We start from the raw sequence: 26,962 nt of genomic DNA, 5'->3' as shown, positions 1-26,962 counted from the left end.
CTACTAACTAAGCATTAATGATTACAAAAGAATTCCACTGCGGCATTAAGCTTTTTTTCTTGAATTCAAATAAAGTTGGATACTCGTATACGGCAGTTTGACATTCATATACAATATTTAATAAGATATATAAGAATTCTATAGGAACTCAAAGGCAAATTGTATTGATTTTAAGAAAACATCTATTTCTAGTTTTATTTTACTTCAAATACATTATATTTGCACTTTGTTAAACAACACCAATTATTTTAAATTGTTCAAAATTTTAATTTAGAGTATTTGAAAATGTGTAACATTGTGCTCAGGATTTAAAAGTGCGCAACAAATATGCAAATTTTGATCATATTTTTAATGGTTAACCCTTTAAGAACGTCAAGGAATCTGGCGAAACAAATAGGGGAGGGACAGGCAGTTCATAGTATGCATGACAATATAAAATATTAAATTTTGGGACAATAAATTAATAGTAATAATAATAAATTAATTTTCTAATAGCCAATATAGGGAGAAGTGGGCACGTTTGAAGTAGTCAGCCTTGAAATTGTTTTTTCTTCTATTTTTAAATGGAATTGAGCCTTATTCTGGTATAATTTGGCTTCGTAATTGGTCTATTGAGCTAAATTATATAATAATAATGTTCAGTTTCTTTTAAAAATGGAAGAAAAAAAGTCCAATTTCAAACCTGCCCCTATTGAAAGGTGCCCCACTTCCCCCTATATGAATATAATGATTAAGAAAGAAATAGAATTAAATGAGAGATAGGTTCATTAGTTTTAGTCATGAAACATTTTTCGATGGAATAGATTCATTAGTCACCTTAAATACAGTTTATAAATGTTTGGGTAAATGAGCAAATTTAGTTTATATGAAACTGGTTTATCCTCCCTCACTAAACAATTTAATTTGTTTTATTTTTTAAAATTAAAATGTAAATTTATCGATTATAAATGCGTTTTCCTTCCTAGAACTTAGAATACAATCTTAATTATATATAATAAATAATAATGATAATATCCGAAAGTTTTCACTTTAAAGTTTTTAAAACTTAAAGTATTACTATCTTCTATTATACATTCTTTCTTTTCAGTAAATAAGATTAATCTAACAGAAGAAGAATTTAGTTAAAAATTAAGTTCAAGTGATTTCCATATATTTTTTTTTAAACAATCTTCCCCAAAAATAATTTAGCTGCCTCCTCCTTGTTTGGAGTCCTTATTATCCTTAAAGGTTTAACATTATTGAAAGAAATTATATATGATTCTCAAAAAGTAAAAGCATTTAAATAAAACTTTGTATAATAAATTTATTAGTAATTCTAAAATACGTTTCCATGTTTCTAACAAAAATAAATTGAAAATTTATTTTATTTAATAATTTAGTTTTAACTTAATTCAGTTTTTCTGTTTGTAATATGTACATCTAGTTGTCTGGTATCAGTCGTCTGGATGGTTTGGGCAACAAGCAGGAATTCTTTTGTACATCTTGAAGCAAAAAAGACTGATAGCAAAAACATGGTAAAAACAAAAATATATAAAACATTTCTATCTTATTCGTAGAAATATTCAATATGTGTTACATAATAATCTACATCTTATTCTTTTTCTTCAGTTTCGTTAATTATTACCCGTTGTTATAATTTGGATTTTACAATAAATACGAAAGGTATTCATCTGTTAGTACCTACACACAATATGTGTTAATTGTTGTACATTATGAATTCTGTGTCTATCTATGTATTTGTGTTAAATTTGCAACTTAATTTAAAATACGTTTCATTATCCGGCTTGTGGTATAATATTTTTAAATTTAACTCACTCTTTGTGATTTCCGGTGATAATGCTTTATGTCTATGAAACTTTCAATTTTTTTTTGTCCTTTAAATGTTAATAGATATCAAGGAATGAAAAAAAATTTAATTGTTTTGTCATTTGTCAAAATTGTGCAAATGGAGACTTAATTTTTTTTCTTTTTCATTAAATTTTCTATTGTTGCTGCTGCAGCAATATTTCCAGCTCATCTGCTGAACGCAAGAGGAACGCTGCGCTTTCTCTGTAGCCGGTCACCAATTGACGAACAGCATTCATTTCCGTTGCATTCAGTTTATGAGACAGAATTGGTGGCCTCTGTGGTTGCTTCATTGACAAATCTGTGGGAACTGATGAAAAAATTGGTATTAATATTATATTCTTTATATTTAATGTTATTTGCGATTTTATTAGGTGTGCTTCCTTCTAATCACACCTATTGTAATCCTCGGATTTTCTCAAAGTGATTCGATCGAGCTGAAATTCACAGGGTATATGTTTTGAACATCCCTGATGCCGAAAATCATAAGCCGGCAATTTCGGGTCCGGCTGCCGTCCGGCCGTCCGTAGTACGCAATATTTCTGGTTTGGATAGAGATATCTTCATAAATTTTTTTTTTAAAAAAATCTACGCGCCCGTACGACAATTTCTGTGCTATTAGTTTTTTGAAAAACCGGTTCTAAACCGGTTTTAAAAATCACATTTTGTAGTTTATCTCGAAATCTAAGCATGCGATTTTGATTTTTTTATGTTTGTCTTGTAGTCCAGAAAATTTAAACCAATTTAAAAAAAAAACTAAGACATTCATCGAACGGTTCTCGAGATATTTCACTTTAAAGATTTAAAATTTGAAGAAAATTTGCTATTAGCGTCAGGCGGGAAAAAAAGCGGGAGAAGCGGCGTCGGACAAGCTTTCCCCATATATATAGCACTCTCTCACTCTCCCTTTCTCTCTCTCGCCCTCTCTACATGGTGAGTCTCGTGAGTCTATATCCGAAGATTTGAAAGTTGGCATACATAATTCACGATCCGCGATGTCTTTCGCGGATCTTCGCGAGGCGCGAATTTTCTCGCGGATTTTCGCGGGGCGTGTAATTTTTCGCGGATTTTCGCGGGGCGTGTATTTTTTCGCGGATTTTCGCGCGGCGTGAAATTTTTCAAGAATTTTCGCGGGCGCGAATTTTTTTCGCGAATTTTCGCGGGGCGCGATTTTTTTCGAGGATTTTCATGGGGCGTGTGATTTTTCGCGGATTTTCGCGGGGCGTGAAACTTTTCTCAGATTTTCACGGGTCGCGTAATTTTCCGCGAATTTTCGTGGGGCTTGTAATTTTTCGTAATGTAATGAGTGTAAAGTTGAGGCCTCTATCTTTCATAGTTTCCGAGATAATCGACTTTAAAGATTTTCAGACACTTTAATGCATTTCTCATCCAATTTTTTCATTTTCAAGTGAAATTTTGCACATATCAAGCCTGAAAGAGGCTCTAAATGGATGTAAAGTTTGAAGCCTCTATCTCTCATAGTTTCCGAGATAATCGAATTTAAAGATTTTCAGACACTTTTATGCATTTCTCATTTAATTTTCCTCATTAATAACGATAATAAGTTGCATACAATTTAAACGAAATTTGCATTATTTATACATAAATATCGTTCAAGTTTGCCACAATCCGAATTTGCAACGAAGGAATCACACTTCTATAAGGTGATCTAGGCTTATCACTGGCTTTTGATTGCAATTATACTGACATTAGATGAGTTTTTAACAATATCTCCTATTAAATGCATCACAAAATTTCATGTCCTCTCATCGCACTAAAACTTTGCCAATATATGTTTCGCTACTTCCTGATTACAAATATATGGGTAACTAAAAAATTTTCTCGTCCGCGTGTCCATCTGTCTGTCGTCCGTTCGTCCGTCCGGTCTTTAGAACTTAATAGCCTCCAAATTAAGAACATGCGGTTTTAGGTTATTATTTCTGATAAAAATTGTAACTTGATGCATTGGCTCCCCACCCCTACCCTTGCTCTCACCGTTTAAACCTCCCTTTTTTCCATATTGTTCGACCCCCATTCTCTGATCGGACTCAAAATTTAGTATGTTTATATGCGAACCTTAAAGTTCCTTAAATACAAAAACTCTAAGCTTATCACTAGTTTTAAAGTTATGACTAATTCATCAAATAAACATACCATTTGATGGAGTGTTGTTATTGAAGAAATTTTGGTAGTTATTAGTTCGGGGATTATATGTATTAGAGTTGATGCTATAATCTGCACGATATAAAGTATTTGTACTGATACCATTTTCATTTTGTGTAGTGCTGTAAAAAGAATATGTTCAGTAAAATTTTATAGAAAATAATATTGTAAAGCGAATAATTACTTTATGGTTTTAGTATCGGTAACACTTGTTGCTGAGGTTGTTGTCTTCATGGATACCGAAGTCGATGGCGTATTTATAGGGTCATTTTCTGTAGCGGTTTTCATTATTGAATAGTTAGCTATTGTTGTATCAACGGTCTAAAACAGAAGTATATATTTTAATTCCTGAATTCGGATAATAGAAAATTCAATAATTCGTTATTACAGTATTTACGGTGGGCGTTACATTTTGACTGATCGGTTCTAATCCCAAACGCATCCGTTTCGCATTCATACTTTCGTTTTCGCATGCTAATGCCAATATTTGTTCTGCTTGAACTGATGTCAAATGTGCTGGTGTCGGTCGTGACTGAATTTTGGAGAGATATTTGTATTATTTTAGATATTAGATATTTTAGATAGAAACAAAAAAAAATATTTAAAAAAATCAAGAATACTAACAGTATTTTCCCAACCATCGCGGGTTTTCTTGTTGCGTCGACATGATTTGAGGTATGTCCTTATTCTTTTACGGGAACGCTCAGCAAACTCAGGAAATTGTCTAGTACATGAATCAATAATTGCCTGAATTTTCTCCTTTGGCTGTTTCGAAATTGGTATCATGCGATCCAGATTTTCATCCACAAATAGTCGAACAAACATCTATAATGCAGTAACAGAATGTTAGTTGCCAGCAACAATAACAATTATCCGTGGGAAGTTTAGTTATGAAACCTACATTGAAAGCCTTTAGACGTTCAGGATCTTGTGCATTTGCGTCAATTCTATCCTCTGAGTCATCCTCGGATAACTCATCGTCATCTTTTTGGCCAGAAGAATTGGTCTCGTCTTGATTTTCAACAGGACTTGAAGGATCTACACGACCACTTGGCGACAATTGTTTTCCATTCAAGGCAAGTGCATTTTGATATTGTGCCCAAAGTCCACCTACCATTCCTAAATCAGGACCTTCAGTACCATTTCGAGCTGCAAGCACAACATCAAGAAATAATAAACGAATTAGTCCATCGGTCAAGTTCAATTATTTCTGTAATAGTTGTATATTATTATGTGTGAAGCACAAAAAAAGTTTTACCAACTCAAGACAAAAAGCTATATAGGAAGAAATGGAAAAAAAATCAAGAAATATAAAAGAGACAGAAAAGGAAAAAAACGCAAAATGAATATCGAATAAGAAGTGGTAGTGATAAGTGTGATAAATAAAATTACCTGCATTGGAATTTTGATAATTCCACGCTAAAAGCATTAATTTTAGTTTATCAGCATCTTTCATAAGTCCTGAAATTAATTAATTTAAAAAAACGCCAATTTAGATGTTACATATTCAACTATGTGGGTGCCAATAACTAAATGTGACCAATTAAATTAATATATTTGATGTGATCGAAAAAAAATAATAATGAAATAAGAAAAGTGTTACAGAAAAAGATGTCTAATTGAAAGAAAGAAGAACATAGGGCCGAAAAGCAATATTCCATATATGGCAAATATTTGTAAAGGCTTACCAGTATAGGGATCTTCTGTGTGAGTTTCGGTGTGTTCTGGATTAGTAGAAGTGGTTGTTGAAGTTGATCCTCCTCCTCCAGTTGACGTTGTCGCAATAGTCGGTGATTCCTGTAAAAAAAATGATATTGAAAAATTTAATGAAAAGTTTTTTCTTTCTTTTCTTTTATAATTTTATACAAATTTCACAATTTTACTGTTAGTTGATGAAAAAATATCACTGACAACTCACTGATCATTACCCAATCTCCTAAGAAATTAAAAAAAATAACTGTCCAGCTAAATCTTCAGGTTAAGTGAAGTATAATCTTAAATTGAACTCGAAAGATAATAAATAATTTGTTCTGACTAGAGGAAAACATAACTTTAGATGGGTGAAATTTGAAATTATTTGGATATTCTAGGAACAACAATTTTTTTTAATTGTTCAAAACTGATAAAAATCCATGTTTGTTTTTGGAATGGATGATTAAATAATAAGAATGTCGAAATCTAGGATGATTATTTTTGGTGGACCTCGATTAATTCCTGAGCTAAAATATGTTTAATGAAAAATCGTGAAAGACTTAATGGGTTAAATAAAGAAAAGGCCAGTTTGGTTGTTGCAAAATCTAGTTCTAGAGTCTATTTTGGTAGTATATCAAGTAAAGAGCCTTGGATAACTTTCCAGCAGTTAAAGGTTTATATTCCTAGCTGGTGTATTATTTTGCTATATTGAATCAAATCAAACTAGAAAAAAAATTAACCAGAGAGCGTCTTTCTCAAATGATTTTCACAAGTTTAGTTGCGTTTTGAAGGTCTAGAGATAACTGATTTCAATTTGTCTCCGATAGTGAACTGGATATAAACTTATAATTATTATTTATTCGAAATTTATATTAATCCTAAGCTATATTGGTTTAAATTGATTATGAAATTATTAATATTAATTATTATTAATATCAAGCTATCACAAAAAATACGGTTTTGAAGGGGAGGGGAAGGGGTGGAGGAAAAATGAGAGGTATGTTACCGATTCTTGGACAAACATATGCAGGGATCCCCTGAAGGCTCCAAGGTCTCTCTATAGCTGGCGACAGCCAACGCGACGGAAAGACGGACAAATAGCATGACGTCAAAATACTTGAAACTTCAGATTTCCAAAATTCTATCAAAATACTTAGTAGGGGGTCAAGAGTCGATATACATATGTATCTCCATTTATTTGCTATTCTCACAGTTAAGAAAATAATTATCTTAATATTAATTTTATATAGTGATATGTAGTAATTCGAGGAGAGATGGAACACAGTGGGAGAGTTGGACCACTTCACCTCCTGCCTACACTCTACGCACGATATTCACTTCATTTGGTCTATTTAACCCTTTAAGGACGATTGGAACAGCGGTGTCCCATAAAGAAAATAATTTTTCCTGACTACCCAAAGTTATTTTTTTCTTATGTCTGTACATAATTGTAAAGTAAAAGGTTGAAGGAATCTAGAATATTTTTTGCAAGTCTCTAGCTATTTGCTATGTAGTAAATATTTAAGCTCAAAATGGCGAATTTTTAAATTCTCAAATTCATAATTGATTTTATTTATTTTTTATACTTCCAATTTTTTTTAAGCAAAACCCTTTTGGCAATAAAAACTACAATACTAATACGTAATATTTTTCATTAAAGCAAAAAATATTATTCATTGGTATTGCCAGAAAAAATTCTTAAATTTTTGGGCTATTTTTGTTCCTATCGTTCATAGAAGCACAAAATACACCGAATCAGACTCTGTTGGACTTTCGGAGGTTAGATGTAAGACTTATCATTGATTATGTTTCTCAATTTAATTTTTATTGTTGATTTTCAGTCCGTAAAAAGTGTTTCGTCGTTAAAGGGTTAAGTCCTTCAACATTCTAATGAAAACCCCTAAGTTACAGCTTTCTACCTTAAAAATTGTGCGAGAATATAGAAATTGAATTTGTGGGTGTCCAAAATATGGACAAAAATTTTTATTTCTCTACAAGAATACGTGTATTTGGAGGTTGAGGGGAGATGGAACACAATAGTTTTAGTAACACTTCCGGTGTGAATTTTGGTCAATGTTCCTCAAAATCTTTTCAAGTCAATCTTAGATATTATTTTCTCTAGATTTCTAGTAAGACTGAATTGATACATTCAGCGAAATTGCCATAGAGTAAAGAAGCCACATTTTACACCAAATAAATCATTTATACAGAAAAATTAAAATAAATTTCAATAAATTCAGTGAAATAGTATTTTTATCTAAAACCAATTTCCTCCTATTCTAAATTCATAACATAAAATAAAAATATGTTGCTAAAATTAGGGGTGTTCTGAGTCAGATGTTGGAATTTCGGTCTAAAAACTTTCTTGTTCTTTTTTATGTTTTTATTGGCCGACGTTTCGATCCTTGGTTGGGACCTTCTTCAGGGCCTACATACAATTTTAAATATGAATCTGACAGTTCAGGAAACTCATTTTAAATAGATTTTTTACAACTTACATCAACTTACATCGGGATGTTCCATCTCACCCGCACTTTTTTGAGTGCCTCAAAATGCCACTTTTTTTAAATCTAATTTTTCGAAGTGACTATTTTCGTCTAGGCTTTTCCAATATTGATATCTTAAATCTAGAATTTTCAAATGACAAACCAGTGAGATTCGTCTTTATCACGCGTTAAGAAGGTGTCCACAATATTGAATTTAAAAAAGATGTTCCATTTCTGCTCGAATGACTATATGTGACATCACGGTGAGCAGTGAGCATGATACTTTCCCATACAACTAGAACTACTAACGAACTTTATTTATATACTTAAACATGTGAAGCTACTTTTGGGATATAGCAACTAAATCACGAGTTCGAGCATTTCGCAAAGCTTGGATGCTTGGCTACTCCCTTTGTATTATAATGGACATCCTTATAGGGGGTATGTCTCCCTTTGACTTATTACTCAGCAACGAAATTGTCTTCGTAAAAGAAGACTCATAGTGACTTGGGTCACCCCCATTGCATACGAGAGTGATTATTATTTTCAATATTTCACACCCTCTATCTGTGCAGTACGGTGTTTCTTTTTCGTCAGAGAGGGTTTTTATTTCGTAGCATAGTGTATGACCCTCTTTCGTGAGGATGGGCTCAACACAAGCTTCTCCAGCTTATGCGACTATGCTGCTTGGTATAATACATATACATATATATAAATTTATATTTGTAGGGTTTGAGACAAACTGAAGGGTACACTTTTCGTATTTGGGTGTTAGGCCATCGACCACCACCCACACCCCGTTTCACGGTCTCGGGTGCTTGGAGAGAAGTTCGTGCACAGCTACCCAACTCAAACCTCTTGCTCCCGTCACCCATCCGGCGCCGCCACCATCACCGGTGGTGGGCCCACTGGTTGGGTGCCTTGGAGGGTGGGCTGCCATGGGTGAAATGAAGACAAGCTGGGCGGGTGAGTGGGTGGTCGGACGGAAAAGTAGGATACCGAGGGTGTGAGAAATCCCTCGATGTTCTCGTACTGAGAGCTCCACACCCGCCCAGCTCCCCCATAATGCTTTGCCTCTTGTACATAGAGGTTGGGAGTGCCGGATATAAATTTATATATATATATATATATATATACATATATGGGTATATATACATATACATATATAGGAGGCTCTCAGTTGGGTAACCCGTATTTTTGTACACAAAATTTATATACCCCCTGCTATATATCTTTGCTGTATAAAAATGATGCGTATATGTGGAACGGAGAATAGAAGAAAAAAAACGTATAATAAAAGGAAAGAAATCAATTTTTTCTTCCTTATACGAAAGCGATATTAAAAAAAAGAGTGCAATTACTTAAGATCTCCGGATGTCATTGCACAAAACAGAAGAAGTTAATGCAACGGCTTCGGCCAACTTAAAAAATCGGAGCAAATAATTTTAATTTTAAAAATTGGATGTCCTTGTGTTCAAATGCATATTGTAAATCGTATAAAATGTTTTGAAAATTTTTATTTTATGACGAACTAGTATATTTATTATGGCCTTATTATTTGAACTTAAAGAAAACAAAGATATAATATACGACCTCAGCAGTTTGACATTTTCGTATATCAAGGCACTCCCCAGTATTTAAAAAAAAAACATGTAAATTTACAAATTTTGTAAAGGGGAATCTAGTATATTAGCATCGAAACCCTTCTTTTAAATGCGAAATGGATCATAACCGATCATTTTTAATCTTATTCAGTTTATTTATCACTGGTCTGGTGATAAAACGCTTAGAAAAAATGAGTTTGAGTCTTTGGTAATAGAAAAGGATCTCCTCTAAGCCCACCGCGCATTTGTAGGAAAATTTCGTAAGTTTTGCTTCAAATTTTGTGTATAATTTTAAGAAGCGATTAGATATATAATATAAGATTTCCTTATAGTTTTAATATAGATTTTCATGAAATTTAAATTTTCTATAAAAGTTTACATATTCGAAATGGATATTACATTCAGGTTAAGTAACCCATTTAATTTCCAGCCAGTACTGTATCAGTCAAAATTCTATTCATTTAGAAGATATGACATTTTTTACAAGTCTAAACCAGTTCTGACTGACAAGATAAGATAAGATAAGATTTTGCCAGGGGTCAGTTCTCCATTTCGGATATTCCGATGCATCCAGGCCACCAATTGGGCCCCTTATGCTTCCCCACTCCTATACTATCTTATCCCCCGATACGGGTAGCCGCTCAATATCACAGCTCTGTGAGCAGTCAGTGCCGCTACTATATCACAGCATCCCTTCTCGGTGTGTGTTTGGGATCAGTGACAGCGAATATTTGTATCGACTGAAGTACCGCTTTCATGTCGAAACTCGTTTTCGTACCAGCCTCTATTGTTTAGGCGGTTCACTTTTTTTGCCAATATGCACCATTGACATTACTATTCATTCATTCACTGGACGAATTCAAAGCCGATATGGCATGAGAAATCTTTTTCTGCTGCTGCTCAGCTTTGAACCCCAGACCTCGCAGTCATAGAGCTACTACTCTATCCACTGACCCACTCGAGGCCTTCTGACTGACAATATTGTTAACATCTTGCAAAACCAGGTTAATCATTTTTTAATTTAAATTCAGTTTTTATATGTAAATTATATTGTATTGGATTAGAAAGAATCACAGTCTCTAATGCTTTTACTCTGCATTTAAGTTTTAATGGCAATTTTATTGATATATTCTGGTTTATCTATTCATTTGATTAAAGTTTTGCAAAATATTTTTACATGTAAAGTGTAGTAAAATTCAAGTTATAAAACTCAAGGTACAAGCATTTTAATAATAAGTTCATATAAATAATTTTAAACTTTGATGATCTCAAATTAGAATGATATTTACACAGTATTATTGTTTTTTGTGTTGTAATTCATTTAGATATAGGGTATATAACAATGTATTCTTCTATTTAGCTTTTCATGAACGAGTGGGATATCTTAATTTCAAAAATAAAATTAATTTTTCTGACTATTTAAAGGGCAAAATAACTTTCCAGTCAAATAATTGTTTTTGTTTTTAGAACACCGGTGACACTCGTCCTTAAAAATGGCTGACGTAGTAAGAAACTTGTTCTATGATACAAATGTTCCGGGTTCACATCTCGTTTAAGGCCATCAGATATTTTCTGGCAATACAGGTATTCCAAGTCACAATCAAGTGAATTATACTGAATTTTGCAGGTCATAAGACTGACAACCCGATATAATGTATAAAAAGGGTTAGTTATGCATATTAAGAAATCGCATTTAAGAGAAGGTCTAGTTTCTCTATGAGACCTTATGTGCATTATTATTGTTAGTAATTATCTCGTTATGAAATAAATTCCACCAAAACTTTTACAACGACCCGATATGTATGTAATGTGGACGTGGGTAGAGTGAATTCAAACCACCCACAAATCTTCCCTCAGTCACAGCCACCCCATACGACCCACACCTTTCAATCCCAACGCCCCATCGTCATCCCGAAAATGGGGTTTCTACTAATAATGTTCCGTTTCGTTGTCGCTTAGAGAGAATGCGTTTACTAAATGTGTGGTTATACTGTATATCACACAGGGCCTGTATTTATACATATATGATGGAAGAGGAATAGATAGTGGTGAAAAGGGTGTTGGGTGTATGGGACTATCCCATCCACCCCTAACCATTCTCTTCGTCCAAAACACCATCGTAGTGGCGTGAGTTTTCCAACTATAACACTATACACTGAGTCAAGCTGTGGGGGTGAGTTTAGCGTAGGTGGATTGGGTTTGTTCTATTTTGCGCCATGAGCACTATGAATATACCAACTACAGTGGGGGGGTACACTTTGGGTATGAGGGTTAGGAGACTACTAAAGGTGCGGAGGTGAATTTATTCTCAAAATACTATGTGTTATCAGAGGAAAAAAGTAAACTCCATATAGGAAAATATTCATCATAGGACACATTTCACTGTCATATTTTCCCAAAAGAACAATGAATATTTTTTTTTATTTAAAAAAAATTACATATGTATATATACTGATTTGATATTTTTATGTCATATGCGAGTATACTGATAATAGTGAAGGTGGGTGTATGATATTACCTTATGAAGCAAAACAGCAGCTTTACGTTTTGCTGCCATCTTTACAGGACAATCACCAAAAAAAAACTGCTCAATCACTTGTAAAAACCACAAAGAGTTTGATAAATTACTAAACTGAATTGCCCAATTGTTCAAACACTTGTATGATACTTCAGAACCGTCACTTGGATGTGATGTTACTTGTTCGGAGATCAGCTTTTGACTGACCAAATAGGAACGTGTGCTTGGCGTTTATACCCCCAAAAAGCAGAGTATAAGCACACCAAGCAGCGAAGAAAACCGGCATAGTCTTTGTCATGAAGAGAGGAACAAATATAACTTCTACCGACTCGTATAGCACGAAAAGGGGCGCCACAGGGAGGGTGAGGGAAATGTAGGAAGTGGTGGGTGGATCTTATCAAAAAGGAAAAAAAAAGTCCGTGGAGAGGGTTGGGATGATGTGAAGGGAGCCGGTGATTTTTCTTGTCTTTTTTCCCTCTTTTTGCTTTTCCTCTGCAGCGTTTTTCTTCCTCATTCCACCACCCTTCCTTTGCCCACAGCGCCCCTCACCACCTATCACCCCGTGGTTCGTTCAAGCAAAGACACTTTGGGGAAAATGCTCTCTAGTTGAAGTGTAGTATACACCCCCATAAAGGGTGTTAGGGCCTTGGTCCATGTCGTTTTCTGTGCGCTTGATGCCTCTAGGGTATGAGTTCGTTTTTAGGCACCCCATCAAGTCTTGTGCTCTCTCTCTTTCACTCTCTCTTCCTTTATACTACAACCCAAACCTCGCACTTAGTCAACCCGCAACCCACTTCACTGTATGTTCTCTTCCACAAAATGTAAAGGGATACATAAAAAACTGGTAGGTGTTTGCTTCATGATTATTATAAATACTTTCCATAATTATTCAAAACATATATCATTTGGTGGTGCAATTTATAAGACCATTCGGTTCGCGGGCGGTATGACTGACTTCCAACTCGACTGTCGCAGTTGTGAGTTCGAGTCCCGCCCGGTGCAAATGATTGAAGCATGTGTAGGGACATATAATTGTAAACCGTATAAAAATTCGTAAACCGAAAAATGTACAAAATGGCAATAAAAGTCCTGTACACAAGTGTATGTATAAAAATATATTTAGACTCCTCACCCCCTAAGGCGTCATATTTTGGAAACCTGAAGTTTTAAGTGTTTTGACTTTGACTTCATGCTGCTTATTCGCCTGTCCGTCCGGTTGTAGCCAGCTTTAGAGCCAAACGGTTAGCGACTTGTAACCTGCAGGGATTCCTGCATAAGGCGACTTAAGAGCTGTTAATATGGCTCTCATTTTTGCTACATTCCTTCCCTTCCTAACCAAAACTATTTTTTTGGGATTGTTTAAAAACGCGTTGAGCTATTTTTTTTTCATTTTTGTATATGTTTTAGAGATCACTTAGACGAGCCTAATACGAAAGCACCATTGAATCACGCCTAATAACGGTTTTTCAAAGTCAAATGTAAAAAGGTTCTAGAGAGCGTATCTCTTATTCGAATGGTATCATGTTTGTGCATGTTGGAAAACGCCTGAACCGTTTATAATCGGTCAGAATCGGAAATGTACAAGTTTATAACCGATAAACAATTTTTATACGCAAATCAATTATATTAATTACTCCTTGGACAATGTTTTGAGGGACTTATAATTCGGTATCGATTGTCAATCGAAAAAGTTAAGAAGAAATGGCCCAGTGGGAAAAACTGCAAAATTCTTAAACTTGAAGTCCTTGATAATAATCAGAGGTGTAGATATGTAGATAACATATGAGTTATTCAGCTTAGTTACCTAAATTTATAAATTTCTTAGAAACACTACAGGTAGATTTATGTCCTCTAGACTCTAAAGAAATTTTTTGTCTATAATTGACAGTTTTTCTACACAAACACAGGTAATTTACTTCAATACGGAAATAAATTTCTCTAGTATGTGGAGGCTATTACTCAATATAGAATTTTTCTGTAATTCCTGACAACTGTATTGAATATTCCTGTGCTTTTTGTGATAAGGTTGTATAGTAATAGTTCCCTTTAGTAACCGAATATTAATACATATTCACATTATGCCTCACATATCATATACATTAGGTGAAAATAAAAATTTTGAATTTTTCACACACCCTTAAAATTACTGCCACGTTAGATGCAAAAAATGAGACTTTAGTCAAATTGCTTTACTCTCCACAGCTTGATCCTCATTTCATCCCACCCACTCTTTTGCTCACTCTCTCCAGGGAAATTAATACGCCATATATGTATTCTTTCTGAGGTTTCACCATAACATGGTATTTCGTAAGAATCATATTGGAACCCTATATGGGTGTTGGTGGGTAAAATGAAACTCGTTTGTGAGGAATTCTTACATCCCCTTCGTGTCAAAGGAGGGGCCCTTACGAGGGGTGCACATAAATCTATTGAGGATATGGTATCTTACATCATCTATATCTATACTTGTTTTCTATGTATTTATACTTAGATCTCTGAGTCTCCAAAGGCATGAGACATTCTCAAACTTTATCAATTTTGTGAGGAAAGAACGAGTTGGGATTCTTGTGAATTTTATACAATGTGCAAGTTTTGTTGGTTTTATGGTTGCACATAAGTAACAAGAATTGTATTTAACATACTTATATGTACATGAATAACGTTTTTACATAATAAATTTTTTTTAACAAAAATTTACTAGCAAAAATCATGACATTATAATAGTTCTTTCATTTTACATCTCAATTTGACCACATATTAAATCAAGCACAAAAATTTCAAATTTTCATATCAACTTTGTAAAGTTGATATGAAAATAGTAATTGCAATAAAGTTAATTCTTTTTCGATCTTACTAACTTCTCTTTTATTTTTCGTGAAAAAGTTAAAGTTAATATTATGAAAAAAAAATAATAAACTAAATTGTGTTCATTAGCATATATTTCCCTTAAGTAAATTAAGCAAATTTCAAATATCGAATTAATAGATCGAAAGGGGATAAACCACTCACAAAAATAGGTGTGATTATAAAGGAATCACATCTAATAGCTAATACGGTAAGAACTACGACTAGAACTGTAAGCTTTCATCGAGAGAAATTACAGATATAAATATGTATAAAGTTTTTCGAAATGTTATCAATTTTTTTTCAGTTTTTTCACAATTTAAAATCAACTTTTTGAATCTAACTAATTCAACCCATTCTTGTTCAAAAAATCTTAGAATGTTCCTTTTATGATCGAAAATTTGAATCATAAAAGATAGATTTTATAATAATACGACTAACTAAAATCCTGTCGAATAGCGCCATTAGCACCAGTTTTATGACTGCTACTTTTGATGCGTTTGACGGCATAGAAAGGTTTTTTAATGATTTAAATTGCATGACAATTACAGTTAAATTATTTTTAAATAAATAAATAATTTTAAATTGCATGACAAATTACAGGAAGAAAATTAATTTTTGAATTATTTTGGACTATTGTTTCGGAATCATTTAAGGCTGAAAGACTTATAACAAAACTTAGGCTCACAATGCTTTATATAAGATTAATGGCATAGATAGATTATGAGATTATAAAGATTATTTATATAGTATTATTGATTATTGGTAAGAAATTGGGCTTAAGTATATCATATATTTCTGTTGAAACTCACTTTTTAATATTATTGTTAGATATTAATGTGAGTTTTGTTTCGGTACTTTACTTTAATTTTATTAGATCTATCTTGCAAGAAAATTTAAGATATGTATACCAGAAGTTTGAGAAACTGCGAAATGTCCATTCTCTCTAGGAATGAAATGCTGTGAGACTCCGAAAAAAAGAAAGCCCACCCGTTCATATTACCCCCGGTGATGATACAAAAGACGCAAGGAAGGGTAGTGGGTGCGTTACCCTCATTTCTTGCCCGTTTTCCACCCTTTTCTGTTTTTCATCCACCACTGCTCGGTATATGGACCAAGAAGAGAGGCTTTGTACTTTGTGGTGTTGGTTGGGATGCCTGAATCTACATGTATATATGTATACTAAACTCTGGTTTGTATACTATCCTCGAATATAAGATATACCCTTCTCTTTGGTAGAGACATAGCGAATACCCTCCCGTTTGCCGCTTTTGCTTTTGATGCCTCCAGTAAAGTAACAAAGCACACCCCCTGTGCTTTCCTCAAAACGGTCTCACCGAACATCTCCTATCATCCTTACTCCCCACCCACCTCCCACTTCCATGTACATTTAGACATCTCAGCTCCAAGTATTGATGCTACGTTGTGTTAACCCGGGTAGTAGCTAGCCTTAGCTACCACTTCGGATCACAATCCCGAAAAACAAGTATATCATACACTACTGACTTGAAATAGGATAAAAAATTTTATAAAACAAAACTTAGACGATTGCTGTAATAGGGTAATAGAATAGATCATATTCACAATAATTCGGTAGTTGAAGCATGGTATAGCAAATATAGCCAACGCTACGGAATTTGAATAAAACTAAAAACAATTTCACCACAACATCATACTTCAATGTTCAAGTACACATAATACACATATAATATATATCAGTATTTTCTGTATAAACGATATAAAGGAACATGCAACAGGTTCTTAAGAGGTATAAGGGATAAATGCGAAAAAGATAAATCAGTTTTATTCAAATGTGCTTCTCAATGGAGTGTGTTAAAATGCTTAGTTAAGGATTTGTGTGCTACATTGAGAGAATATGTACTGTCGAGTGAGGAAATTTCACGCTGCTTATCCCACTATTGAATGAGGGTTGATGTTGTGCGATGTACAAATTAATCATAACGTCTTTCGTTTGGATGCCATATCACCCTGGATGCGACATGGGAGAAATATATTTTTTCTCAATAATTTTTCTATTTCGTCTTCCAAGATGGCTGCGAATTTATCGTTTTTGGGATGAGGGGGGGGATGTAAGAAGGATGATTCTACTTTCTTCTTTGCTCCTCTGTTTCATCCGTCCCTGGGCCCTGAGTGTGGGCGGTGAAGACGAGGAAAAAGGACTGGTGCTGTGGGGTTGGTTTTTGGAGTCGACTTTGACTGTGGGTTTCCGCCCTTGCAATGTCTCAGCGTTATTTACTGGTGTGTGGATGGATCAAAAATAACTACATGATACACACATACAATATTTCTTCCACATACAAATATCAGCTACATTCTTATATCTATATCCGACTACCCAATTCACCCACACTACGCTCAAGGGTGTGGGGGATCTTTGTGGGGAGGGCCCATGGGGATGAGAGTATGGTTGGTTGAGGAGGAATGAAGGAACGGCAGTGCCAGACGAGTACCCAGAACTTGGTCGATATATCGGCGTCTCTTGTGCTTGATGTTGAGTTGCAAGGGAAAATATTCTGATGATGGTAAACTTCTCCATACTCTGCGGAGGTAATCTACTTGCCCATTCCTATACCCAATATTCCCGTGCTCTTTCGCCCACACCATCCCTTACACTGTTTCATTTCCCTTCACAAGAAGCGTCTGCTTCTGTGCTCTGCTATGCCGCTGTTTTCAGCATCTACCTCTTATATATACATTTCATCCTCTATACCACAATATAGATACATCGCAGTTCGCAGCATATTAAACACCTCCTCTCTGCTCACCTAAAACTCATCCTGGCGTTTTAGAATTTTGGAAAGAAAACTCTTCGCTCCTGAAATGGTGCTTAATGCTTCCAAGATATCTAAAGAGAGATTCCCTCAGGATCGTCTAATGCTTTAATTTAAGGATCGTTGTTATATTCAATATCTCGGAATACACAAAAAATATAAACATTTGCATGTAATATAACCTATTTCGGTCTTTTCTAAATGGAGTCCTAACTTTATACAGAAAGTCATTTCTACATTTATAGACCATAATTTCTATGTAGTACAAAAGATCGTGTAGAGAGAACGGTAAGATTAACGGATTTTCCAAGGGTTTTCTGTAACTAAGTTAAATTAATATCAGGTGACCTGCATAAAATTAGAAAACCCGCTTCTGTGCCTTTGGAAGACCTTCAAATTATATTCTCTATAATTTGATCTCTTCTGGTATGGCTTGTTTTTAAACTTTAGTTGTTGCAAAGATTCATATTTTTAAAAAAAGGCTAAATTAGTTGTCAGAATTGGATCATCGATGGTGCTAATGAAAAGTCTCGTGAAATGCTACAATAATGTTAAAAGGGAGGATAACCAGATTCACTCTCACTGTTTCTGGAAGACCTCGAGGAAACATTGTATAGGGGAAAGCTTTTAGGCTTCACACTTCATATACACTCTGGCTTCGAATATTTTATATTGTTCCAATATTTCTTTAATGAATCTGGCTTAATGACAATATATTTTAATAGTCGGTCTTAAGTCACACATTTCCTGAAAAAATAGGTCAAATTCATTAAAGGAACATCTAAAAAATATGAAGTGTTCGAAGCCAGAGTATGTGCCAGGCTTGAAAACCTTCCCCTTTCACTCTTGTATATTCCTAAAAACCTCTCTAGACAGGCTAAGTATATTTGTTAGTTGCAGGAACTTAGCGAAATACAATCAACGAAATTCAATTACGACACTCAAAAAAGAGCTTATTTGAGGCAAGGTTTAAAATCGACTATAAACAGGGTTAGTCGCTGCTTAATTTTAAAAAGGTTTTAAACTGGAGACCTGAGTTAACCCTGTTTATGCAATTGTAACTCCTTTTTTTAGTGAAGGATTTCAATATTAACCTTAAACACGTCGGTTTAAGTCTTGCGCATGCTTTAAATGATTTTAAATTTCTATCGAGATGGGATTCTTAATGCATTTAAGAGTTTTTGTTGTAAACTTGTCAAGTGGAACCAGTACAAGAAAAATGGTGTTTAGTGTTCAGTGTGCCTCAAAGAATGGAGACATTCGCATTGACATTACGGAAATTGGGGCTCAATATGAACCTCTAGTGACCACCCAGGGACATATCTGACAGCTATAGTATCAACTTTTTATGATAGCCGCGATTTTTCTATTTCCTTAGTGCAGCAAAATATTATAATAAGAATTTCTAAGTTTTATTTAATTATTTTACAAGTAAATTTGATTTAAATCCTAACAATGGTTAAAAAGGGACAGATAATCCTAACCGGCTTATGTAGGTGAGATTCTTAATGTGAGCTAACTCGGAATGCATGCAAATTCGATTAAGAGCTGAAGTTGAGGTTCGCAATTTAGTTATTTTGAATCAAAATCGTTCTAGAAAGTTGTAGTATTTGCTGAGGTCTTTCGTTTAAGCTCTTATTCATCAAAATCGGTCAAATAGAACCGGAGATATGATTTTTTGAATTTCGTGAACTTTGACCCCTCATATCTCCAGTTCTATTATAATAACAGCGTACTTACGCCACATTTTGGAAACGTACTAGACTGGATTACAACACTCTAAAATTTAATTAACTTGCACATTGCCGTTTTTGAGAAAAATGAGTTTGAATTCTGATGACTTTTTTAAATTCCATCTGAAAGTGTTCATCGAGACGAAACCAAAAACCCAAAATTTAGCTCAAAATGATAATTAGAACCGGAGATAGAGGCCGGTCAATATTCGAACTTTGACCCCTTATAGCTCGGGTCAGGGGTTATGGATCGACCTAAGTATTTTTTTGTTTGACAGGCATAATCAGCGGCTACAACATACTAAAATTTCAGCCCGAGACACAAAGGAATTTTTGAGTAATTTAACTTAGAACATTGAAAAATATTTTTTTAAATAGCGCTTCTAACGGTAGTTTTATGAAATTGCAATGTTAGAACGGGAAGTAGCATTTCACGAGAGCTTTCCAAAACGTCCTCACTGAATTAGAACCGGAGTTATGGCCATTTTAAGAAATTTTTTTTGGACCCTTATAGCTCGGGTCAGTTTGGTATTGATTGAAAGCCCTAAGGCCCAGCTATAACATACCAAAATTTGAGCCCAATCGATGCCATATGGGCGGACCCATTGAGAAAATAAAAAAGGGGGGTATACAAAATGGCGGAAGTAGGAGGGGGGGGGTGGTCAATGCACCAAGTTGCAATTTTCATACGATATATATATATAACCTTTGCCGAAAACCGCAAGTCGATATCTCTTTTAGTTTAGGAGCTATTAAGCTCCAAACAGCGGCCGGCCGGCCAGCCGGCCGGGAACGTAACTTACCCACCCATATATTCGTGATCAGGAAGTCATGAAACACATTTTGGCCAAATTTGAGCTCGATCGGACGACATGAAATTTTGTTAGTATTATAGTAGGTGAGATTATTAAGAATCTCACCTAATATGAGGCATTGTATGTAAAACATGTATTGATAATAAACAGAAAAAGAATAATTACAGTGCATTTTCAATTATAATTCGAGCCACTTAACCCATATGTCTAGAAAAGGTCCTCCTTTCATTACCGTAATGATGGGTAGGGCTTTTTTTTTGAAAGATAGAATATATAGTATTTTTTGCTCTCATGAAAACCATAATCCTGACTGGGGAGAAAAATGAAAGCTTCTGTAGCACTTGGAGGTATACCCTCAATTCGAGTACATCCTCTCATTTTAGTGATGGTGCACCCATCCAAAGACTCTATCCAACATTTTAGATATAGCACCAGTAATACGTATATGTAAGAACGACGCTGTTCAGAAGCGAAACGGGAATTGTGTGAGGGTGGGTTTGGTGAAATTAAGATGAAGAGTGTGAGATGCCAAGGGTAAGGGGGTGGCAGATATAGGGCCAGAAATACCACCGTCACACAGTGTGAGTGGAGATGGTTTGGGATGTTCCTATACGGAGAAATTGTAGGTTATGTGTATACACAACGCTTCCTTTTGGATCTACCCGCCCGTTTCCCTTGGGTTCCCCTGCCACCGTCTTCATATTTCCCCATTCCCCATCTAATTGTTCCATTCCATCTATCTATCCGTCCCCATGATGGCGCTGTATTTTCGCCTCCACCCACACGGCACCAAAGAGAACACTGCCAGAGAGAGAACATAGATGAGAAAGAGGGATCCGACTCTGGGCGGGATGAGGTGAGGTTTCAGTGCCTGTCCCTATATACAATATAAGAGCTTCCACACAAGTCTCCTACTTCTCGGGCTAAACCCAAACTCCTTGCCATCACCCTCATACGTCGTCCCTGCTTTTGCCACCGCCACCCTTACCCATACCCTGTACCCATAACAAAATTCTATACTGTCTTCACAACGTGGCAGAGACTCGCCCTCAGCGTTTCGGTAGGAACATTCTTAACAGGGTGATGCTTTAAGATATATTATCTTGATATCTATATTTTATTTTTAGTAAAATGTACATTTATTCTTCAAACCAATATATCTGATTTTAGTATTGTATTGTTTAAGTTTCTGTAAAATATATAGATTATTAGGCTTGCGTTGATAATAATAATAATTACGTATGTTGGACTTATTTTATCATAAAATATAGGATACTTTAATTTTCACATAGTTTATAATAAATAGTTCTGTAGTTTATAGTTAAAAATGAAATAACTTTATGGATAGGCTAACAAAATTTTATATTTATCTATATTCAACCAGTCATACACTGAGAGAAATCCGAAAAAGTTAAAGTAACATTCCGGAAATGTTAATTTTACCCTGCATTATCGATCCGAAATCGGTGTAAGTATTATGCTTTTTAGGTGTATTATGGGTTAAAGTTATCTTTTTTTATGTTAATTTTACACTTAAAAAGTTGTAAAATTAACATTAAAAAATGTTAATATATTTTTACACCTAAAAAGTGTTAAAGTTATGAGGAAAAAAAGTTAATCTCATCCCCTTTTTTTCTCAGTGTATTAATATATTCGGTAATAAGATTTATTTTTTGAGCTGAGATTGTTTACAATATCAGTTTTGTGGTGAAATCCGACGTCGTCAGGTCAGATATTTTACATGTACGCGTTTTGGCACTCATATAGATCACGAATATCATATGCACTAAAAATTTATTTTCGTGGCCGTCCCATTTAGTCCGTCGTATAACCACTTCTGGAGAGAAAACGGAGAGATATTGACAAGCGGTTTTTGGCAAAATTTAAATGTCAATGGGTGGATGGGTGATCTCAGATACAACCCTCTCCACCCTTCCCCCTCCCCCATTTTGGAACACTACCAATTTTTCTTTGTTTTCTCAAAAACTCAGCCCCTGTTGTATGGATCGGTCTCAATCTCAAATTTAAGTACGTTATGGCTGGGCTTATGAGGTTTTTATTAAAAAAAACACAAATACCCCCGACCACCCCCTGATCCAAGCTAAAATGGCTCGAAAATTTAATTTTGAAATGGCCATAGCGACAATAGCTCTGGTTATAAATATGAGAATTTGATAATCTTTTATGATTTGGAAAGATCTCGGTAAATGCTATATCTGTTTAGAACACCCCAACGAACGTCCGATTAATCATAAAGTCGATTTTTGAAAATTCGATGTAGAATATTTTGAAAACTAGTCGATACTTCTTTCTTAAAATTTTATTATGTAATAACTGATGTCGAGACCTTTGTGACGATATGTCGTACTCATCCTTCGATAGAGGGAAGTGGAGCACCTTTGATATTGGGATTTTCACCTATTTATATAAAATTGAGCCTTATTGTGATATAATTTAGCTGCACAAACAGATTGAGAAGCTAAATTACATTATGATATGGCTCGGTTCCGCTTAAACATAAATCCCAATTTCAAAGGTACCCCACTTTCAAAAGTTCCCCACTTCCCCCTATATGGATTTCAGGAATCAATTATTTTAGAAAATAAGTATGTATTGCAGATTATATATTTATTAGGTGAGATTCTTACCAATCACAATACTATAATCCTAACAAAATCTTCCCTAACAAAATCTTCCACTTCCTACTATTTCCTGCCGGGGGGGGGGGGTTGTGAATTTTAAGATTTTGTGAAACTTTTACATCTGAGAAAATCAAAACGAAGATCTCATGGCAGATTTTCCACAGCTTCTAGAATTGTGATTCCCGGATTGCGAGTGAAAAATTACTGACAGCATTGATGGAGAGCTTTGGCTAAAATGGCAAAATTGAAGTGCTCCAGAACTTTTACAGGCTATTGACCCATTTTGTACCACCAGAAGGTTTTACAACCCTGAATGTTTCTCTTAAACGCCATATTTCATAGTGTTTTTTGTGTTAAAGAAAATCTTTTTTTGCATAGTTCCGTGGATAAAATGTGATAAAGTGATGACAAAATATGCTGTTTTGGCTATTGAACATCTCAAAATCATCGGCTGAACTTCCTAACAGAATGTTATGCAAAGTTACGGAAAATGACACGGACAATTTTGAAGAACTTTTAAACAGTTTTTACCTATTTTCAGGCATATTTGCAAATTTATTGACATTAATTAAAGTAAAGAGACTCTAAAAAGCATTCCTATTAGATTTTTGGCACAAAATAGCCAAAATCGTCCGTGAAAAACCCTTCACACCGAAACAATTATTCTCGAGAAAAGATATTAACTAGTGAGTTCTTCAGTTATGGTATGGTTATAGTGTGAAATTATAATATTTTTTTAAATAGTTTTAATAACTTTTTAACTTTGAATACACCCTGTTTTCGATATATCTCTGAAAGCAGAACATGATGAAGAAGAAGAAGTGAGAAGCCTGAGAGGTGGAGTACTAAGTTGCCAGGAACCCCGCATAAAGTATACAACTTGTAGTACAGATATAGTGGAACTGAAGGGAATTTGGTGTGGGTGACTAGTAAGAGCCGGCTGCGGTGGCGGAAAAGGAGCGGTACTTGGAAGAAATATCAACGAATTGTATGATGTTGCTATATTGTCTGAAAAGACAATAATATATCAAATTTGTATAAGAAATATTGAAGATCCTAAATTCCTTTCACCTACATAAGTACTTCTCACTTTTAATTCTTGTCATAATTGCAGATAGAATTTGACTCATTTTGAATTGATGTCAAAGACGTTGTTGTGTGAAAGATAAAAATTATTATATATATATATATACATTTTTTACAGCAATATCTCCATGTAAGATTCAGTATAACTTGTCTATATGAGTATGAATCATAAAAACTTTCCTTGTGCCAAAACCCACCCTTGGTTGCCCATCAAAATTATTTGTGTGAATGTATGGCTCTGTGCAAAAGGGATAAAAGTGTTTTGGGGTGCTCTAGCCAGGGCTGAAGCACAGCACACACAGACCCTCGTCAATCGGACAGTTCCTTTTACCCCACACCCATTGCCACGTTTTCCAAGCTACTAAACTATACTCCAGGGTGGGTGTCTATAGCGCTGGGTACTGGGTACGGTATGCTAGAATGGGTGGAATCACAAACGGGTGTGGGTAGAGAAACACATCAGGGGATAGCAAAATGGGAAAAGGGCGAGGGACAGAGGAACGTCTGAGGGACGAGGTACACTGAATAGGAGTCTCCTTGTGCTAGAACTGTGAGGCAGCCCCCTTCACAAGACATTCGAAGAGCTCAAGTGGTATGAGATGACATTTTCAGAGAAGCGCAGACACATATATAGCATAGCATAGAAACAAAATACTTCTATCTATCCTGAACCCAGAACACCCTAGTCTTCAACTCCGAATACCCTTAGTAAACTTTACCATCTTTATAGGAAAAATCCCGAAGAAAATGATACTTCTCTCTATAAAATCACACAAATGCAAAATTTTACCGATTGTCTCACTCTCAATCATAATTTTTCTTTGCAGGTTGTATCCTTCTAACCTAACCCATTCAATAGTCTTATTTCATATCGAATCATATGATAGGGAAAATATCAGTGTCACATGATGATATAATTTACTTCGCATGTCCGAATGTTGTATATGTAGAGTCAAGTAAATTGTATTCAAATTATATTGTGTATCATGTAGACTATATACAGCACTGAATGCAACAGGTGTGATGATATATTTTATGAATTTGCCACTTCTTCCCCCTATTTTCCTAAACACTAGCTCTCTTGGTAATAAAAGTCTACTGGGAGATATTATTTATATATTCATCAATGGCGTGATTATTTAATTACAAGCATTAAATTTTGGGTAATAGTCAAATACCTTTAAGTGACCTCAGAACTAATTATTACAATCACATTGTATTCATGAAAAATCTTTTTACATATTTATCACAAGCTATACGGTAAGGGAGACTAGAATAACATTTAGCTAGAAATATTATTCCTTAGTGTATAAGTAAATTACACTATTAAAATATTATTCCTTAGTGTATAAGTAAATTGAGAAAAATATTAAATTTGTCGAATGCTTTTTTTCTACGTTTTATAAGTAGCATTAGAATATTCGCATTACGAAACTGTTTAGTACAAAGCTCTAACTTTTTCTAAAGAAGATAATGATAAAACTAAAACAAATTGGATAAATGAACTCCGGCTGGGGTAAATATAGACAGCATCTAAACGAATTTTCCAGTAGAAATTTTAAACTGGTCATATCAAATATTATTTCACTTGATACACTGAAACCCTCTAATGTTAAATATCACTAGAACCTAAAGAAAAATACTTCAAATAACTGAAAAATTTATAATAGGGGAGACCGGGACACATTTAGCCAGCAAATTAATCTTTTTCTTTATGTTTCATATGTTATTAAGTTAGGAGGTGTGATTCCTTCTAATCACACCTATTGTAATCCTCGGATTTTCTCAAAGTGCTCCTATCGGGCTGAAATTCTCAGGGTATATGTTTTGAACATCCCTGATGCCGAAAATCATAAGCCGACAATTTCGGGTCCGGCTGCCCTCCGGCCGGCCGTCCCGCCGACCGTCCGGCCGTCCGTAGTACGCAATATCTCTGGTTTGGATAGAGATATCTTCATATTTTTTTTTTTTAAATATATCTACGCGCGTACGACGATTTCTGTGCTATTAGTTTTTTGAAAAACCGGTTCTAAACCGGTTAAAAATAACATTTGGTGATCACGGTTAAAAATCACGGTTAAAAATTACGGGGCGCGTAATTTTTCGCGGATTTTCGCGGGGCGTGAAATTTTTCGCGGATTTCGCGGGTCACGTAATTTTCCGCGAATTTTCGCGGGGCGTGTAATTTTTTCGCGGATTTCCGCGGAGCGTGTATTTTTTGAGGATTTTCGCGGGGCATGAAATTTTTTGCGTATTTTCGCGGGGCGTGAAAATTTTCGCGGATTTTCGCGGGGTGCGTAATTTTCTGCGAATTTTTGCGGGGCGTGTAATTTTTTCGCGGATTTCCGCGGGGCGTGTATTTTTTGAGAATTTTCGCGGGGCGTGAAATTTTTCGCGTATTTTCGCGGGATGTGAAAATTTTTCTCGGATTTTCGCGGGGTGCGTAATTTTTCGCGGATTTTCGCGGGGCGTGAAATTTTTCGCGGATTTTCGCAGGGCGTGAAATTTTTCGCTGATTTTCGCGGGGCGCGATTTTTTTCGCTGATTTTTGCCGGGCACGAATTTTTCGCGGATTTTCGCGGGGTGTGAAATTTTTCGCGGGTCGCGTATTTTTTCACGAATTTTCGCGGGGCGCGAATATTTTCGCAAATTTTCACGAGGCGCGTAATTTTTCTCGGAGTTACGCGGGTCGCGTATTTTTCGCCAATTTTCGCGGGGCGTGAATTTTTCACGGATTTTTGC

The 26,962-nt window shown here is 35.0% G+C and overlaps 1 protein-coding gene across 2 annotated transcripts in view; it reads right to left on the bottom strand.

Moving 5' to 3' along the window:
- Positions 1 to 1,529: 1,529 nt before the first annotated feature.
- Positions 1,530 to 26,962, bottom strand: part of LOC129807527 (nucleolar protein 4) — a 39,409-nt gene continuing 13,976 nt past the window's right edge. The window contains exons 6-13 of one of the 2 annotated variants that reach the window (XM_055856859.1): positions 5,697 to 5,805; positions 5,401 to 5,469; positions 4,910 to 5,157; positions 4,633 to 4,833; positions 4,397 to 4,540; positions 4,193 to 4,329; positions 4,000 to 4,130; positions 1,530 to 2,155 (exon numbers count right to left, since the gene is read on the bottom strand). In XM_055856859.1, coding sequence (XP_055712834.1) covers positions 1,983 to 2,155; positions 4,000 to 4,130; positions 4,193 to 4,329; positions 4,397 to 4,540; positions 4,633 to 4,833; positions 4,910 to 5,157; positions 5,401 to 5,469; positions 5,697 to 5,805 — 1,212 coding nt within the window. In that variant the 3' untranslated portion in view covers positions 1,530 to 1,982. The remainder of the gene's footprint in view (positions 2,156 to 3,999; positions 4,131 to 4,192; positions 4,330 to 4,396; positions 4,541 to 4,632; positions 4,834 to 4,909; positions 5,158 to 5,400; positions 5,470 to 5,696; positions 5,806 to 26,962) is intronic. The other variant, XM_055856860.1, reaches the window with a different exon arrangement.

The sequence above is a fragment of the Phlebotomus papatasi genome, chromosome 3, assembly GCF_024763615.1.
Source record: "Phlebotomus papatasi isolate M1 chromosome 3, Ppap_2.1, whole genome shotgun sequence".
NCBI lineage: Eukaryota > Metazoa > Arthropoda > Insecta > Diptera > Psychodidae > Phlebotomus > Phlebotomus papatasi.
This window is presented reverse-complemented; position numbering and strand designations above follow the sequence as displayed.